At 40.2% G+C, this 17,486-nt stretch overlaps 1 protein-coding gene across 2 annotated transcripts; it reads left to right on the plus strand.

Annotated features, from left to right (window-relative positions):
- The first annotated feature begins 922 nt into the window (after positions 1-922).
- On the plus strand, positions 923-14,936 carry mgrn1b (mahogunin, ring finger 1b). Of its 2 annotated transcripts, XM_057817190.1 has the most exons (17): positions 923-1,270; positions 1,534-1,652; positions 3,871-3,959; positions 4,024-4,170; positions 4,379-4,496; positions 4,584-4,650; positions 4,734-4,777; positions 4,873-4,920; positions 6,351-6,419; positions 6,485-6,644; positions 6,715-6,824; positions 6,923-7,131; positions 11,152-11,263; positions 11,341-11,386; positions 11,451-11,555; positions 14,063-14,108; positions 14,200-14,936. In XM_057817190.1, the coding sequence occupies exons 1-16, from the start codon at positions 1,183-1,185 to the stop codon at positions 14,101-14,103; spliced, it is 1,572 nt and encodes a 523-aa protein (XP_057673173.1). In that variant the 5' UTR covers positions 923-1,182; the 3' UTR covers positions 14,104-14,108; positions 14,200-14,936. The 2 variants fall into 2 exon arrangements, with proteins under 2 accessions (XP_057673173.1, XP_057673172.1); XM_057817189.1 differs by lacking the exon at positions 14,063-14,108.
- Positions 14,937-17,486: the final 2,550 nt, after the last annotated feature.

Here is a 17,486-nt window from a genome sequence, read left to right on the forward strand (position 1 = left end):
CTGTTAATATTGTAATGTTGTAAAGTAATATATTCAGGTGATGTGATAAAAACATTACTTTCAAAAGTTGAGGTTAAAATTTTATTAAATTCCTACAGATTGTAAATTTGAAAGTACAGTAGCCTACTGTAGTAAGATTTGGGTATTTTGCTCCCGAGGAGGCCTCCCTTCGGTAGTCGCTTCGTGCAGTGCCCTTGCCCTTCCTCTACTGCCTAGCTTCCTACGCAGTATGCGGCCCCTGAATGCACCACCCCACTCTCAGAATGGTGGGAGTCACAGCAAAAGTGTCGGCGCTTTGTCATTGTCATTGACAGTCATTACTTGCTATTATCGAATGACAGCTGTCACGTGACTGATGACGTCTGAAGCTTTATTGTCCTGAAACTGCTTTGACGTCACCAATCACGTGACAGTGGTTTTTTGCTTGGAAGGTTTAGTCCAACCGTTACAATAGAATACAATAATAATTCAATAGAAGAGACTAGAACGCCTTTAGGATGCCACCTTGAAAATATGGGCTCAAATTCCCAACGGAATCTTTTTTGTTTCCCCAGTGCAAAAAAGTTCACTAATAACAACAATCATGAGCAATAAAACACGTATTTTATACAATTGTGTCAGGTTTCTGGAATTACATTATTCAATATTGTGCTAATTTGTACAGAAACAAAGGGTTAATAATTAATTAACCTTTTATTTTATATATATATATATATATATATATATATATATATATATATATATATATTTTTTTTTTTTTTTTTTTTTTTTTTTTAATCTTTTAAACTAAGATACGCATGCCTACTTCTCCACTTGACCTCCCGTTGACACCTCACCCCCCCCCCGCACCGCCCTTTTTTACGGGCGCCAGGCTACAATAAAGTGAACGCTCCCATCCAGGAAGTGCAGCCAAGGAGTCAGCCAATCAGGTTGCGCCACTCTGCGCTAACGTTAGCATCTCCTCGGCAAAACAATAGCTCGCCCTGTGCTAGGTTCCCGTTTGTCCCGTCTCTCGCGTCAAAACAATCGCGATGTCGAATTAAATCGAATTGTATTTAGCAAACAGTTTCATCCCTCGTTCGTGTTGTCCGAGTGTGGTTGTCACGACTCAGCACTGTTGACGCACCGTTTGCCGTCTTTGCTCCTCGCTAACCTTCTGCTAGGCGGCGGAGGAAGACGAAGATGGGCTCCATCCTGAGTCGCAGAATTGCTGGTGTGGAGGATATCGACATCCAAGCTAACTCGGCCTATCGTTTCCCCCCTAAATCTGGTAAGTCGTTGATAGTTTAAGCGAACGTTCATTCGCCCCTCCCAGTCCAAATGGATTGGACGTCTAGCTCCGTCAATGGCAGCCATTGAGTAAAAAAAAAAAAAAAAAATCATAATTCGTGCATGAAAGGGTTACACAACTGTACAGGGAAAAGGTTTTAGGATACTATACCGTTTGGGGTATATTCCTATGGACGAAGGCCAGTTTCATCAAAATTGCTGTTATTATGTTTGTAATATGATCGATCTAATTTTCTTTCAAAGGGAATTATTTTGCGAGCCACTTCTTCATGGGAGGGGAGAAGTTTGACACGCCCCATCCCGAGGGGTACCTGTTTGGAGAGAATATGGACTTAAATTTCTTGGGAAATAGGCCAGTGCAGGTGAGCCCAGCTGTTTTACACTTTACAATTACACTCAAGGGTGTAGGTTTGCATAGGGATGGTAGGGACATAACACTACCAACTTGTCAGGATGCTCAAATTGTCTCCACAAACTTTTAAGCAAACTTACATGCATTATATAATGGGCTCAGTTATATAGGCAATTATTAAGTGAATTATTTTCATTATGTTTAAACTTACATTTACCCCATCTCACTTGCTGAATGTGCCGGTCCATTTTTTTTCCCCTTCAAACACACGTTTGATTGGCTGATGACTTCACCCGCCCCCGACACACCCTTGCACTTGCGCAGCCCCTATGTCGACAACATGCCGCCTCCTTCGAAGAGGAGGGAAGTTTGGAGTTTTTTTGGCCAGCAGCAGCCACTGGAAGTAATTTCAAAAGACGCCAGTGTTGTGGAGGAGGGGGAAACACCACTATTTTTGCTACTAAAAGTCCGACCTGCATCAGAGTTAGCATAACATTAAACTGTGTGAACTTGCTAACCTGCAAAACTCGAGGAGGAAGCTGCTTAGAGAGAAATTTCCTTCGGTCTGTGTTTTCTATAGTTAACGTTAATTAAACTGGCAAATATAGTGAACTCTGCTAGAAACTATAGAACCAGAATAACGTGAGCAAGAAGCTACTTAGAGAGAGAGAGGGGTGCTGCATAAACTCATACGTTGCTCACACAACCCAACATACACGCAACATAATCATAATTAACTATGTACATTAAAAAAAAAAAAATCTTGGGATGCCGCGAGCTACCCACACTAGCGTTGCGATTGACTAGTCGATCGTGATCGACGTAATGAGCACGCCTGATTTAACCAATCAATTAACTCATTCGCTCCCAGCCATTTTCACCGGTGCAACCCCCTTCGCTCCTGGCCGTTTGACTGGATTTGGATGGAAAGATTATATTCTCTTCTTTCAGCAGGATGAAAAAGTTCATGTCTTTTTCCATTCTTTAGAAATCAGCATTACAAAATAGCTTAGTTTGAGCAATTCTCCAATTTCTGATGAAAAAAAACGGAGAAATTGAGCTTTTTGTAAAAGCATACATTTCAAACATAACTTTGACTTTAACACAGCAATTTTTTGCTTTTGTGACATCCCAAACATCTGAATAATGTTTCCCTTTCTACAAAATAACCTAAACAACAAGACAAATAGAGCTTTTGATAGCAAAGTAACAATTTATTTACACATAACTAAACTATTGAACTTAAAGATGACGTTGTGGTAAACTTTTCCCTCATCGCTGCCTGTCTCATCAAGATGGATTTTTTTTTTAGTCTTTCTTTTGTGGTGACCACTGCCTCGTGGTGGAGTTCGCCTGGGGATTTGTGTGGGGCATGTTGTGTTCCTGGGGGGGAACTGGTCTGACCATGCGTGTTTCCGGCTGAGTCGCGGGACACTGGAGGGTAGCGGGGGACGCGACCGGCCGAGCACGGCGGCGCGGGCTCTGCTCGGCAAGCAGCACGGACTCAACGGCATCGTCCGCTGCACTGGTGGTCCTGGTCGCTCTGCTCAGTCGTTCAGCGCATGGCATCCCGGGTGTCCTCCCAGTTGTTCTGCTCAGTCATCCGCCGCCTGGCATCCTGGACTTCTTCCTGGTCGTTGCACTTGGTCGTTCGTCGTCTGGTGTCCCGGACGTTCTCTCGGTCGTCCTGCTCGCACTTCCCGCGCCTGGCGTCCTGGACGTCCTCCTGGTCGTCCGTTCGGTCGTCTTCCGCCGGGGCCCTGGCCATGCGGCCCGGCCGTTTGTTCCATTGAATCGGGTTGCGGGTCTTACCAAATGCACTACTGCTCTCCAGTGGCCAGTTTTATTTCTTTAAAATGGATTTTCAGCATTGTGCTTTGGAGCTAAGTAGCGTCAGAACCTAGAGATGTCTCTTGTGAAAAAAACATTACACGTCTTTGGGACACTGAAACAATTAAAAAATAGAATGTATTTATACGTTTTTGTGAGAAAATGAGTTGATTAGGTTCATATTCGTGAGAAATGTAGCCCTGACCCCCGTTCACCCAATCTGTTTGGTCTTATTTATGTCCCATTCCGAGCAAAAAGTGTGCATGCAGGTTATGCTGTTACATCGTCCCTATCAATGTTGAGACCAAACCTACGCCCTTGATTACACTGTACTACAAATTAAATCAGTATGAAGCATGTCAGATCAAGTGCAATGATAACGATTAATCTACTTCTAGTTCCCTTATGTCACGCCTGCTCCCCACGAGCCAGTAAAAACCCTCAGGAGTCTGGTGAACATTCGCAAGGATTCATTGCGTTTGGTCAGGTAAGAAAAACTGTTAAATCTCTCACGCCTGATGGCTGTCAATGTCAAAACCTGTGGTCCACAGGTATAAAGACGACTCAGACACGCCGGTGGAGGAGGGTGGAAAACCAAAGGTTCAGTATGGCGTGGAATTTACCTTCGATTCTGACGCTCGGGTGGCCATCACACTTTACTGTCAGGCCTTTGAGGAATTCTCCAACGGGATGGCCGTGTAAGAATTCGTATTGTATGAAACTGAATGAGATTAAACCTACTCCACTTTGTGGTCACTTTTTTAAGGGAAACCTGTTTAAGAACAATACGTTTTTAACCTGTGAGCAATAATAATGAAAAACACAGTAACATCGGTGATCATCATGTTCCATTAAGATGACCGTGAGTTCACAACTAACTCTCGTTTACGCCAATGTTCCATGAAGGTACAGCCCGAAGGACGCATCTATGGCCTCGGAGACGGTCCATTACAAAAGGGGGGTTAGCCAACAATTCTCCATGCCGTCTTTCAAGATCGACTTCAGCGAGTGGAAAGAGGAAGACGTCAGTGTCTGCACTCGCAACATTATTTGTCCTTTACCAATACAACCATGCTTAAATGTTTTTTTTTTTTTTTTTTTAAATAAATAGCTCAATTTTGACCTCGACCGAGGTGTGTTTCCCATGGTCATCCAAGCTGTGGTCGATGAAGGGGACGGTAGGTTTAACAGCGGCTTATACGCTACAACACATACTCATAAACACAGTTAATTAAATGCTAACCAATGCTTTCTTTCCAAGAGTGCCTCGGACACGCTCATGTACTTTTGGCGGCCTTTGAACGAGTACGTCCAGATTATGATAATCATTCACGTTGAGAAAAAAATTCTTCAAATGACCCTAACACACATTTGTATTGTGCTTTTTATTCCCCTCGCAGCACGTCGATGGGAGTTTCTCTGTCAAGCCACTGAAGCAGAAGCAAATTGTACGTTTCGGGGTAAAACGTTTGATCAAGGGGAAATTTTGACAGGGAATAGAGGGCAATTCAATCAAAATGTATTGTATTCTACAGTCCCTGACAAAAGTCATGTCGCTTATCCATTTTGTAGAAACAATTGCTAATAACCTAACTGTTAATTAATCAATTGGTTTCAGAAATGGCTCATATGAAAGCTAAGACCCTCCCAAATGATGTTGAATGTACAAAAATATATTTGTTTCACTGAAAAAAGATTTATCATTTAATGAAGACATAAAGGTCAAATATTGGCAAGACAAAAGTTTTGTCGCCTAGAGAAAGTAGTGTGAAAATTGAACAAAAATTGTACTTCAAATACAAAAATATGTTACATAACATAATCGAATTAAGTAGTGGTGCGGTGAGATCCAAATTTAATATATTGTGAGACTTCCATGGGGGCTGAATGGTTAGCACGTCCACCTCACAGTTCTGAGATCTAGGGTTCAATCCCGGGCTCTGGCCAATGTTCTCCCCGTGCCTGTGTGGGGTTTCTCTGGGAATTCCAGTTTCCTCCCACATCCCAAAAACATGCGTGGTGGGCTGATTGAACACTTTAAATTGTCCGTAGGTATGAGCGTGTGCGTGAATGGTTGTATGTCATCAGGAACATAAAAGAAAGCAGTCTTGCATGCCTCCCAGATTTCCCAGAGAGGAAGCATGGAAGACGAAACCCAAGAATGTTGATGAACTCTGGGAGGCATGCAAGACTGCTTTCTTTGATGACTTCATCAATAACTCGTATGAATCCTTGCCGAAGCCCATGGAAGTCATACAAAATATTAAATTTGGATCTCACAGCACCACTACTTAATTCACTTATGTTAGGTAACATATTTTTGTTTTTGAAGTACATTTTTTGTCCAATTTTCACACTACTTTCTGTAGGCGACAAAACTTTTTTGGCAAAAAAAATTGACCTTTATGTCTTCATTAAATGATAAATCTTTTTTTTAATCGAAACAAATATATTTTTGTACATTCAACATCATTTGGGAGGGTCTTAGCTTTCATATGAGCCATTTCTGAAACCAATTGAATAATTAAAAGTCAGGTTATTAGCAGTTGTTTCTACAAAATGGATAAGCGACAAGACTTTTGTCAGGGACTGTACAGTATTTTTGTATATTTTGGCAATGCCATTGTATTTCTGCATTATTTTGTCACTTGTTACCTTTAATAATATTTTTTTTTTTAATAAGTACAAATTAAACCTGAACGATATTAGGAAAAATTGAACATTTTCAAGGCTCCACACTTACTTTTTGCATTTGTTGCACTGGTGCGCCTTTTTTCTTAAACCCTTTGTTTTTACTTTTATCCCATCTAAACATCAACCAATCATTTCTCCATTTTTCACTAGGCTAAATTTTCACCTTTCATTCTGTTGTCTATAGGTCGACCGTGTCAGCTACCTCCTGCAGGAGATCTATGGCATCGAGAACAAAAACAACCAAGAAACAAAGGTAGATGCAGAAGTCAGACATGAATTGTTTTAAAAAAAAAAAAAAAAAAATTCACTTCTCTGCAGCCATCCGACGACGAGAATAGCGACAACAGCAACGAGTGCGTGGTGTGTTTATCGGACCTGCGGGACACGCTCATCCTGCCATGCAGACATCTGTGCCTGTGCAACTCCTGCGCCGACACCTTGCGCTACCAAGCTAACAACTGTCCCATCTGCAGACTGCGTGAGTGGGGTCATTTTTATTTTTAGTGGGGCTGTGGAGTCTTGACTGAACCCCTATTTCCCTGATGCAGCTTTCAGGGCCTTGTTGCAGATTCGAGCTGTACGGAAAAAGCCTGGCACGCTCTCGCCTGTGTCCTTCAGTCCTGTTCTAGCGCAGACGATGGACCACGATGAGCACTCGGTACATACTGAAAACTCAACGTGGACAATGTTGTCGTCCATGTTTTCGTTCAAATCTCTCGCTTTGCAAGGCTCTTATTTTTCACGGTTATCTCACAGGGCACCGACTCAGTCCCGCCGGGTTTTGAGCCCGTCTCTCTCTTGGAGGCCCTGAATGGCCTGCGATCCGTGTCGCCCGCTGTCCCCTCTGCGCCTCTCTACGACGATATAAACTTCTCGGGTGGTGATGGCAGTCGGCAGCTGGGTTCTCCGGAGCATCTGAGCGACGGCGGTCTGCAGAAAGGCAAAGTCAGCAAATCACCTGACAGGTAAAAAAGTATTAAAGGGATCCTCGATCTTAAAGACAATTCAGACCATCCATAAAATATGCCATATTTTTCTGCAAATTATTGTTGGAATGGAAAGATAAGACACAAGACGGATATATACATTCAACATACTTTATATACAGGTAAGTACTGCATTTGTTTATTATATAAACAGTAAATCAACGATGGCATTAACATTATTAACATTCTGTTAAAGCGATCCATGGATAGAAAGACTTGTAGTTCTTAAAAGATAAATGTTAGTACAAGTTATAGAAATTTTATATTAAAACCCCTCAATTTTTTCGTTTTAATCAAATTTGTAAAATTTTCAAACAAAAAATAAACTAGTAGCTCGCCATTGTTCAGCACCACCAATTCTCATGGTGCTGAAAACCAAAAAATGAATCGCCCAGCAGAGGGCGGCAAAACTCCAAAAACACAAGTAACAAGTGCACATGACACTGTACTGTCATTTTAATCTGTTTGAGCGGGGCTTGTGCGTTAATTGTGTCAAATATTTTAACGTGATTAATTAAAAATAATAATTACCGCCCGTTAACGCGATAATTTTGACAGCCCTAATTTGTTCATTTATGTTAGGCTAAGCCTGTTGCAATATGCAATAATTCCATTTATCGCGCGATATATAAAAATGAAGGCGGTAATTTTTCCGCTGCGATTTATCGCCTCGCGTGCACGTGTGTGCGCACGTGCGGCAGACGTGTTGTTAAAAGTTCGTTACCAACTGCGCAAAATGCATCTTCGTTCCAGGTCCGGCAAAAACTAGCCAATTGTTCCCACTATATCCTATTGTTCAATGTATACCGGCCGCGTCAGCGCTCAGGAGTGACTGTGGACCATATATGGCGCGCCGGTGTTGTTGACGTGTGGGCGCTCCCGTCAGGAGTGACATTTCACGCGGGGCGGCTATTTTTCGACACAACGCTGGATATTTACAACGAACTCCGCCAAAACATTGTTACCGACTTGGCTGCTACGAATAACCTCACTTTGACAACGAACAGCTGAATGAAATTAAGAGCGCTGTGCTTCAAACCCGTCCTGTTTATGAAAGCCGTCATATGCTGGTGTAGTAATGAGCAGACGTGACTCCAGCGGCGCTTGCTAACTTTTTTAATGCGCGGTTGCGCGCACTCACTAGATATCATGCAATGGCAAACTAGATGTGCTACGGCCCATGCCATTGGCTACGTGAGCCCAGAGTGATTATGGGACACGTAGTCCATATACTACATCGATGAATTCTAAACTGTCATTTGTCACATGAGGTTAAGTCAATCCATACCAGTGACTATAGATAATGTTGCAAATATTGTTAATTCAGTACGTGACACAGATGGATTCGGACCATAAATAGGATGTCTTGCTCATGTAGTAAACCTGGCTGCTAAGAGAGCTGTAGCAATCAACAGTGTGCCCTGCCTCACTTTACAAACAGTAAATATTGTTCTCAGCACTTTTATACAAATTTTTTTCATATCAGTAAGAAGTAAGCACGTAAATATTATGCACTAAAATGCATGTTTATATGATGGCAATTTAATTTTTGCTCATTAGCAAAAAAAAAAAAAAAAAAAAAGAAACAAAAAATACAATTGTTTTTTTTTTTTTACAGAGCATTAAATGTATTGAATCGGATCGAAAATCGTGTCCCCCGTATCAAAATTCGTACCGAACCATGACTTAACTGTATCGTTGCATCCCTATAGAACAAACACCATTGCAGAAGCTATGACGGGAAATGTTTTCATTTTCCTAAATGCTTAAATTATTAAGTGCAATTTTTTTTTTTTTAAACACATTTTATTTATTCTGTGTTTCTGTGCGGTATCAATATTGTTGTTTTTTACTTAAGAGGCAGGGTCTATTGTTTTTAGTCGTGATTTCTTAAAAAGTATATTTGAATTTAAGAGTAAATATTTATTGTGTTTAAATGGTTGTACTTGATCTATTAATATATACTGTATTCGCACTGTCTTATTGTAAATTGGTTAAAAAAAAATTGGGGGGGCGCAATAATATCGCATATCGCAATAATTTATGAGAATAATTATCGCACACTAAAATTTGTTATCGCGACAGGCCTATGTTAGGCTACTTATTCATTTCCTTATGATTTAAAAAAGTCAATGTTTGTGTGATCTTCAAAATATATTCCATTTCACTCTGCATAATATAAGTCGTTTGTACTTATTTTTCTGAATGAATGTTACTTATATCTTTATTATTTTAAAAAAAATAGAATGTTTACATTAACTTTATTTTAATATACACCCTATGTTCTTAAGCAGTTAAAATTGAGATTTGGAATTTAGTATATGAGGAAATGAGGGAAAATAAAAATTAGGAGATGGAGGTTGGGGTTACTGCTGTTTTTGTTAACTTTTATTTTGCAAATCATTGAAAAAATACAATTTTGAATGAAAATCAGTTTTTGTATGTGTTATAGAAATAACGGTGCTAAAACGGTTTTCTTTGCATTTCAGAAGTTTAAGAGGTTTGACCCCCTTCCCCCAAAAAAATTAAAGAAAAAAATAAATAATAAAATTTCTGGCTCCATGGTGACCTTCACGTCGGGGAGTTCCGCCAAGAAATTCTAGCCACTTTCACCCCTGGGTGACAGCCATGCACACCATTTGATGTAGAGTACGGCGTATGGTCTGAGCACTAACAGGCTGACCCCCCCCCCCAGCTCTTCAGTCTCTGCAGCAATGCTGACAGCACTCCTGTAACGAGTCACATGACATTTTGAAGGGGAAACGACAAGCAGTACTCAATTTGGACATTGAGGGATGTACGTAGTTTCTAAGGGGTGTACTCACTTTTCTTGCCAGAGGTTTAGATATTAATGGCTATATTTTGAGTTATTTTGAGGGGAAAATGAATGAACTCTATTATATGAGCTGCACACAGACTACTTTTCATCGTGTCAGAGGGTCATTTTGTCAGTGTTGTCCCATGAAAAGATATACTTAAATATCTGCAGAAATGCGAGGGGTGTACTCACTTTTGTGATACACTGTACATTGCCAGCGTAGGAAAAGAACTCGTTCGAAATTCAGGGACTACCTGTATAATGATTTTTGGTCACTTCCGGTTGATTTTGAGTTATTTCTGGGTCATTAACAGATCGCTTCCTGTTGATTTTGGGTTACTGAGCTGGAAGTGACCCGGGAATGTCCTCAAATGAACAGAAAGTGACTCAAAATCAACCGGAAGTAACTTGCAAATGCCCTGAAATGAACAGGAAGTGACCTGTAAGTGCCCACAAAAGACTGGCTGTGAATGCTCTGGTTTCAGTGCCATTGACAGCACTAGACGTCCAATTCAACTTTGAGCATCTCAGTCAAAATGAATTGGACGTCTAGCGCTGTTAAATGCAACCAATAACACTTGACACTATTTTAGTGGAAGATTTTGGTAGCAAGCTTAGCAACCTTTTGTTTCCTTTTTATTCCCCCAAACAGTGACACCTTTTTAAAACTTTATATTGTTTCTTGGCAAAAGCATATCGATAACCTTTTGGGATACTAAGTATATCGCGATAAATCACCATTTCTATATATTGTCACATCCCTAATTGAGATACCAACGCTACGTACATTAGGTAGCGTGTATATTCAATTATTTTTTTATATCACTATTCTCTTTGTTCTTTCTTTCCCGTTGCACCCCAAAATCTTTTCTGTCCAGCTGCATTCTCTGAATAAGCAACACAATATGAAAAACCAAAATGGGAGTACACTAAAGTCCCAGGTGGCACATTAAAACTGTTCCAGCCATTTTACCACAGTTGGTCATAAACCAAACTGTTTGTAAATCTGGAAAGAATTCAGCTAGTAACTTGACATAAATCACTCGCATTACGTCCCTTGTTGCAAGATGGCCGCCAGTTCACTACACTGCCGACTCCGTCTTAAGACATCTAGCCTTACATAAATGATATCAATGCGAATGAAGAGTCTCTCTGGGCACTTAATTGTTTCTCTCCCTCAGCACTCTGAGGTCGCCATCTTCTCCCATCCAGGAGGAGGATGAAGAGAAGCTGTCAGAGATGTCGGACGCTCAGCCACACACGCTCCTGTCTAGCAGTCCTGCTCCTACAGATGTAAGTCAGCATCCCTCACTCCCACGTTTTCATCTTCAACACAAAAAAAACTAACAGTCAGTCATTCTTTGCCATAGGCCACCGCAACCGAGGATGTAGCGGATTCTCTGTCCCCAGATGACGGTGAGTTGGTTGAATTCACATTAGTGTTCTGATATTTTAAGTGACTTTTTTATGCACGCCACAGAGGACAGGATACATGCCGGCGCTGACATCCTCCAGGACTGCGCAAGCGAACGCAGCAGTTTGACCAAAACGGAGAGCGACCCTCCGGGCGAGCTGTCGTTGCCTGGTGAGAGACGCAGCAAATAACCAGACTTTGTATTTCTTAGAATTCTTAAGGGTAATCCGTTATTTTGATTGACCAAACTCTAACCTCTTCAATTCAACTGAGAATATTTCCTAAAGGGACAGACGACCTTTATTTATCATGTGCGAGAAGTACTGCTAACATTCCTTCCAGAATGGAAGTAGAAATCAGCGCCTCAAAATAATTGTGGTTGCACAAATGTGCACACCCTCCAATGACTGAGGATGTGGCACATTCAAGGTCTTTTTACATGCAAGTCGGCAGCATGTCACCACTAGGCATGTGCCGGTATGAGATTTTGACGGTATGATAACCTTAGGCAAAAATACAACAGTTTTACAGTATCAAGGTATTGCAATTATAGCTCTAAAACAGGGGTCCCCAAACTTTGGCCCACAGGCCGCATACGGCCCGCCTCCACATTTGGTCCGGCCCCTTGAACAATTTTTTTTTTCTTTTTTTTTTTTTCCAATAGTGTTATTTATTTCCTGGCTTTTTTCTGTGAAGAACCCAGAGAGGGTTATTTGGTTATTATCTATTTAATTAATAGTGTCATTATATTATATTATATTATATTTATATTTATATTTAGGGTTGTTCCGATCATGTTTTTTTGCTCCCGATCGTTTTAGTTTGAGTACCTGCCGATCCCGATATTTCGCGATCCGATTGCTTTTTTTTTTTGCTCCCGATTCAATTCCAATCATTCCCGATAATTTTTCCCGATCATATACATTTTGGCAATGCATTAAGAAAAAAAAAAAAACTCGGACGAATATATACATTCAACATACAGTACATAAGTACTGTATTTGTTTATTATGACAATAAATCCTCAAGATGGCATTTACATTATTAACATTCTTTCTGTGAGAGGGATCCACAGATAGAAAGACTTGTAATTCTTAAAGGATAAATGTGACTTTGTATATTGTGACTAAATATTGCCATCTAGTGTATTTGTTGAGCTTTCAGTAAATGATACTGTAGCCATTTAACTGTTCTGCCCAAATGCATGATGGGAAGTGCAACCATTACTGTGCGTAGTGGCACCAATTGATATATCTTCTCTGCGTTGGGAATTAACAGAGGATGTTAAGAAAAAGATCAACTACTACCTTTCTTCCCCACATTGCTTCCCATGATATTTCTAATTCTTGAGAGAGGGATTGCTTTAGCCATTTAAAGAAAGGCTAGAAAGACTGCCAAAATTCACTCTACTCATTATACGCTGCCTTTTAGCTCTCTATATAGGTAAAACGGCGCCAGTATAGATTGAATGCTACAATACGTGAGTGGTTCATGCAACGCATGCGTTAATTGCATTAAATATTTTAACGTGATTAATTAAAAAAAAATTAATTACCGTCGTTAACGTGATAAATTTTGATAGCCCTACTTTAAGCCAAAACTAAAGACTCTGGAAGAGTGTAAGACATTTTGTCTGTAACGTTAAATACAATTAGAAAACGATTTAATTAATAAATATATATATATATATTAAAAAAAGGCATGTCCGATATTTTTTTGCCGATTCTGATACTTTGAAAATGACGTGATCGGACCCGATCGATCGGGACATCTTTTATTATATTATATTGTAATTCGTTTTATTTTATTTACTTTTTTTCCGTGAAGAATCCAGAAAGGGTTATTTGATTGTGGCTTTCTGAAAAACAATAAATTTTTACATTTAGGCACTCCTGCAATCATCACAGTTTTTCTGTTACAAACTGACCTGGCCCCTCATCAGAGAAGGGAAAAGTTATGTGGCCCTCACAGGAAAAAGTTTGTGGACCACTGCTCTAAAATGTGGTATTTTGAGGTATATGGGTAAAAAAATGAGATATATGGGTAAAAAAAAAGAATTATTACATGCATCGCGATTCGACACGTGACGATTCGATTACAATTCATAAAGGTTCAAAAACGATGATTTTTCCCTCATAACTTTATGACAGCCACTCGTTGCGGAACGAAATTCAAGACACGTCTGCCGCCCGGACACCGTTAAAGGAAGCATGCACAACGTTATGATGGATGCTTCTGGTTACTGGGAGAGAGATTTACTCCTTTTAAAAAGACTGGAAAATAAATTTGTGTATGAGACAGGTGGGACCCGGTGGTCGCACTTTTGGCACATGCCTAGTCACCACGTCAGATGTTCAAGTGGGTTTTTCCTGGCATTTCTTTTTACTTTCTCACTGGAGTTGGCACATCGGTTTCAGTGCCACTGACCGCGATAGACGTCCAATCCGAATGAAGCGGGAGGGTCAGTTGAATGTTTATCGCCGTCAGTAGCAGCCAATACATTACTAGCTTAATTTTGCAACCACTGATTGTGTGAAAGTGTCTGCTTCCTCGGTGTTAAGTGTCCACTCTGCTATCTTAAAATTCACTCCGGTTGCTTTGCACGTCAGCAGTGTGCTCCTCTTTGTTTCCTAACATTTCCTCTCCTTGCGCTCCTCACTGTCCTCACTTCTCACCAGCCCTAGGCCCCGACTCCTGCTCTATTGGTATGGAGGAGTAAGAGCGGTACGTAGGCTCTCCTGTCCCGCTTTTTCGCCGCTTGGTATTTCATTATCGGCGATGGGCTCCCCCGTCTCATACGCACGTCTCCCTCCAGGGTCGTCTGAGTCCACGGAGAGCCTGAAAAGTCAGAGCACCAACTGCTCCAGCCAGCCTCTCCTGTGTCCCGCAAGCAGCTTCCACAGGGAAGACGAGCACCTCCTCCCCTGAGTCCCCACCCCCCGACTCGTAGGAAACCGTTTTCTCTATCAACGCTCTCGCAATGTGGATTCAAAGCACACTTAAACTCAAATAACTCCACTTATTCAGACATAGTCGATATATTTTTTAACATCTGTCTGTTTGACTCTGTTAATTACATTCATGAATTTTTCAAGACATGTTATATTCTTAGTGTGTGTTTGAAGTGAATTTGCACTCAGACCAAATACATTTTGTAATCCAGTTTATAATCCATTCCAGACTTTACCACGAGATTATGCTTAAAAGGTGTATTAGGGCAACTATAAAAGAAAAAAAAAACATACTATTAGGAGTTTGAAAGAGAAAAAAAACATGCTTTCACACATGAAACATTATACGAGGGGTGCAACAATTATTAATGTTATTGTGTTACAGATTATTTGACAAAACAGTTCAACTAATCGGTTAATCATTATAAAACTGTTTTTGTCATTAAATTTTTTTATTTGTATCTTATTCTATTATTTTTTTGTCGTATAATAAAAGTTTTATGTCATTATATACAGATGTCATACATTTATAAATGAACATACTGTATTTTTGCAAACAGTTCTTAGGTTGACAACGCGAAAGCCTGTCGCTTCTTTGTTACCTAACGTAATAAGTAGGGATGGGAATTGATAAGATTTTTACGATTCCGATTCTATTATCGATATTGCTTAACGATTCGATTCTTTATCGATTCTCTTATCGATTTTAATTTGGACTAATGGACTGTGTGAGGTTCTGGGTTCAATATGTTTTATGGTTCATTCACCTCGGGGTGTCGGTTAGAACATAAGGAGCGTAGAGTGGAGTTGGTCTTTGGCACTTTTTACACAACTTGGCAAAAGGCACAACTATATACAGGCAATGGCACTTGATATGAAAATCACTCAATGAGCAGGTGGGAGCATGCATGGAAAGATGTTTATGTATTTGTCTGTGTGTGAAAGACTGGAATGTGTGGATATATGTGTATGGTTCTGAAAAGAAAGAAAATTTGTGTTGATGCAATAAACAATGCAAATTGACTGAAAAGCAGTCAATAACACACATACATGACTCGCAGTGTAATGAACATAAAGGGGGGGTGCGCGAGTGCGCGCGCACAACCCGCAAGCACACGTGCACGTGCGGTCATCTTGGGCATAAAAGTGGTGAAAACTAAGCACTGTACAGTCATACGGATGTACAACATCATCTTGAGATGCTAAACTAACACATTCCCTCCTAAAACAAATGTGGAACACAAATGTAATGTAAACAACGCTCTCCTCGACGCAGCGAGGACGAGTGGAGCAACCAGCAGAAAGTAAAAACACGAAACAGTCGCGCTAATAACGGCTCTAATTTATCATAAGAACTTTATGGCATGAAGAGGAAATACTAACATTCGTTCATGGACGCACAAAAATTACTACTTCCTCTAACAGGTGGCCGTCCTCTGCTCGAAATGCCCACCTTACGCCTATTCTCGGTCCCAGAATACGCAGCGCGCATGACGTTGGACACTAACAGGAGACCGACTGGCTGCTATGGGAACGAACACATACCCATGAAATCTTTCTAACAGGAGTATTAAAATTGCTAATGAAATCGTTTAGGATTATTTTAGATGCATATATGTTATATTTTTCTTATAGAGTATTTGACGACAATATGATAGACCCATTAATAGACTTTTTTGGAAAAATCACCATTTCTTTAAGTAGTCTCATGAATAATGACTTGGCCTGTGAATACCACTATCACTTGGCGGCGACACCTCATGGTACACTTGGTGGGTGGTTACACTGGGAGCATTCATGTTGTGATACTTGCTTACTTTTCGGTGTGTAACATACGTAAAGTCCATGACGTTGATTGTACTGTTTGGAATCTATAAGAGAATCGTTAAATAATCTGCCAAACGATTCCATGGAATTGAAACACGCGCAACAGGTTCTCGATTCCCATCCGAGTAATAAGTAAAGATTAATACAAAGATTTAGAAATTTTCACGTCATTCTTGCTTTTGGGAACATATTTGTGGTAAAATTACAACGCTATATATGCAGGATACAAATCATTAAACTTTATTTTTGCAGTAATTTTAACTTGTGTCCTCAGGGGCGCTGGAAGTCACAGCAGGGGGTGCTGAGGATCTTTTTTAGTGTGTCCCATCCAAAAACAGTCGTTTTGGTCCAAATTTGTCATGCACAATTGCAGTACACACACATACTGGATAGTTGACGTACTACTACTACTAGGCTACTACAAAGACAGCATTCTATTTCACCTACAGTGTGTGTTTTTTTTTGTATTGGAAATAAAAGCGCCCGAGTATTATAACGCAAATCAGCGCTGCTCAATTTAACATGCCCTTTTCACAACACTAAAATAAATTGCACACAAATATCCAATAGCGCTCTGCACGGCGGCAGCTGAACAGCAACAACAAACGCATGTCTAACCTACAGTATTTGAAGACACCAAAGGTAGATAGAACTATAATCATAATTTTTCATCTTTGACCTCGAATTTTAAAAATTTCGCTGTTTTTGTAAAGAAAAAAAAAAATCACCAATTCTGTTTTGCGCCATGTTAACGGCTCCTCTGTCATCAGTTAACTTGGTACCAAGCCAGATGTCAGGTGGTGACCAACCATGTTATGTTCAAAAAGACTTTTTCAACGTACCGTAATTTTCGGACTATAAGCCGCTACTTTTTCCTTCATTTTATATCATGCGGCTTATAGTCCAGTGCGGCTTATTTGTTGATAATTTGGGGGGGGGGTTATTAGGCAACACATGCCTCCTAGCATGCATTGCAGCACTACAGATGTAAATAACAATCAAAATTCATGTTCTGTGCTAATTATTTATTCAGTTACTGTTCCAGTTGTTTCATTAATTGCTTGTTATGGTATTTGGTAACACTTTATTTGACAGCAGCGTCATAAGACTGACATAAGACAGTCATAATTATGACATGACACTATCATGGGCATTACTGAATGTTTACGACAGATGTCATTAAGTGTCATCTGGCAAATTATGTTACCAACTACATTTATGTCCAGCTCAGATCTTTTACATCCATTCAAAAGTGAGTTAATTTGCTGAATAACACTAAATGACATCTGTTATAAGCATTCGTTAATGCCCATGACAGTGTCAT

This window comes from Corythoichthys intestinalis, chromosome 16 (genome assembly GCF_030265065.1).
Source record: "Corythoichthys intestinalis isolate RoL2023-P3 chromosome 16, ASM3026506v1, whole genome shotgun sequence".
In the NCBI taxonomy this organism is placed as follows: Eukaryota; Metazoa; Chordata; class Actinopteri; order Syngnathiformes; family Syngnathidae; genus Corythoichthys; species Corythoichthys intestinalis.

What these genes read in the sequence shown, in the direction of transcription:
- mgrn1b (XM_057817189.1), top strand. Translation starts at nt 1,183, where the DNA reads ATGGGCTCCATCCTGAGTCGCAGAATTGCTGGTGTGGAGGATATCGAC. An exon ending in TTTTGGCGGCCTTTGAACGA is followed by an intron (nt 4,778 to 4,872) that starts GTACGTCCAGAT and finishes TTCCCCTCGCAG; the next exon opens with CACGTCGATGGGAGTTTCTC. An exon ending in GTCAGCAAATCACCTGACAG is followed by an intron (nt 7,132 to 11,151) that starts GTAAAAAAGTAT and finishes TCTCTCCCTCAG; the next exon opens with CACTCTGAGGTCGCCATCTT.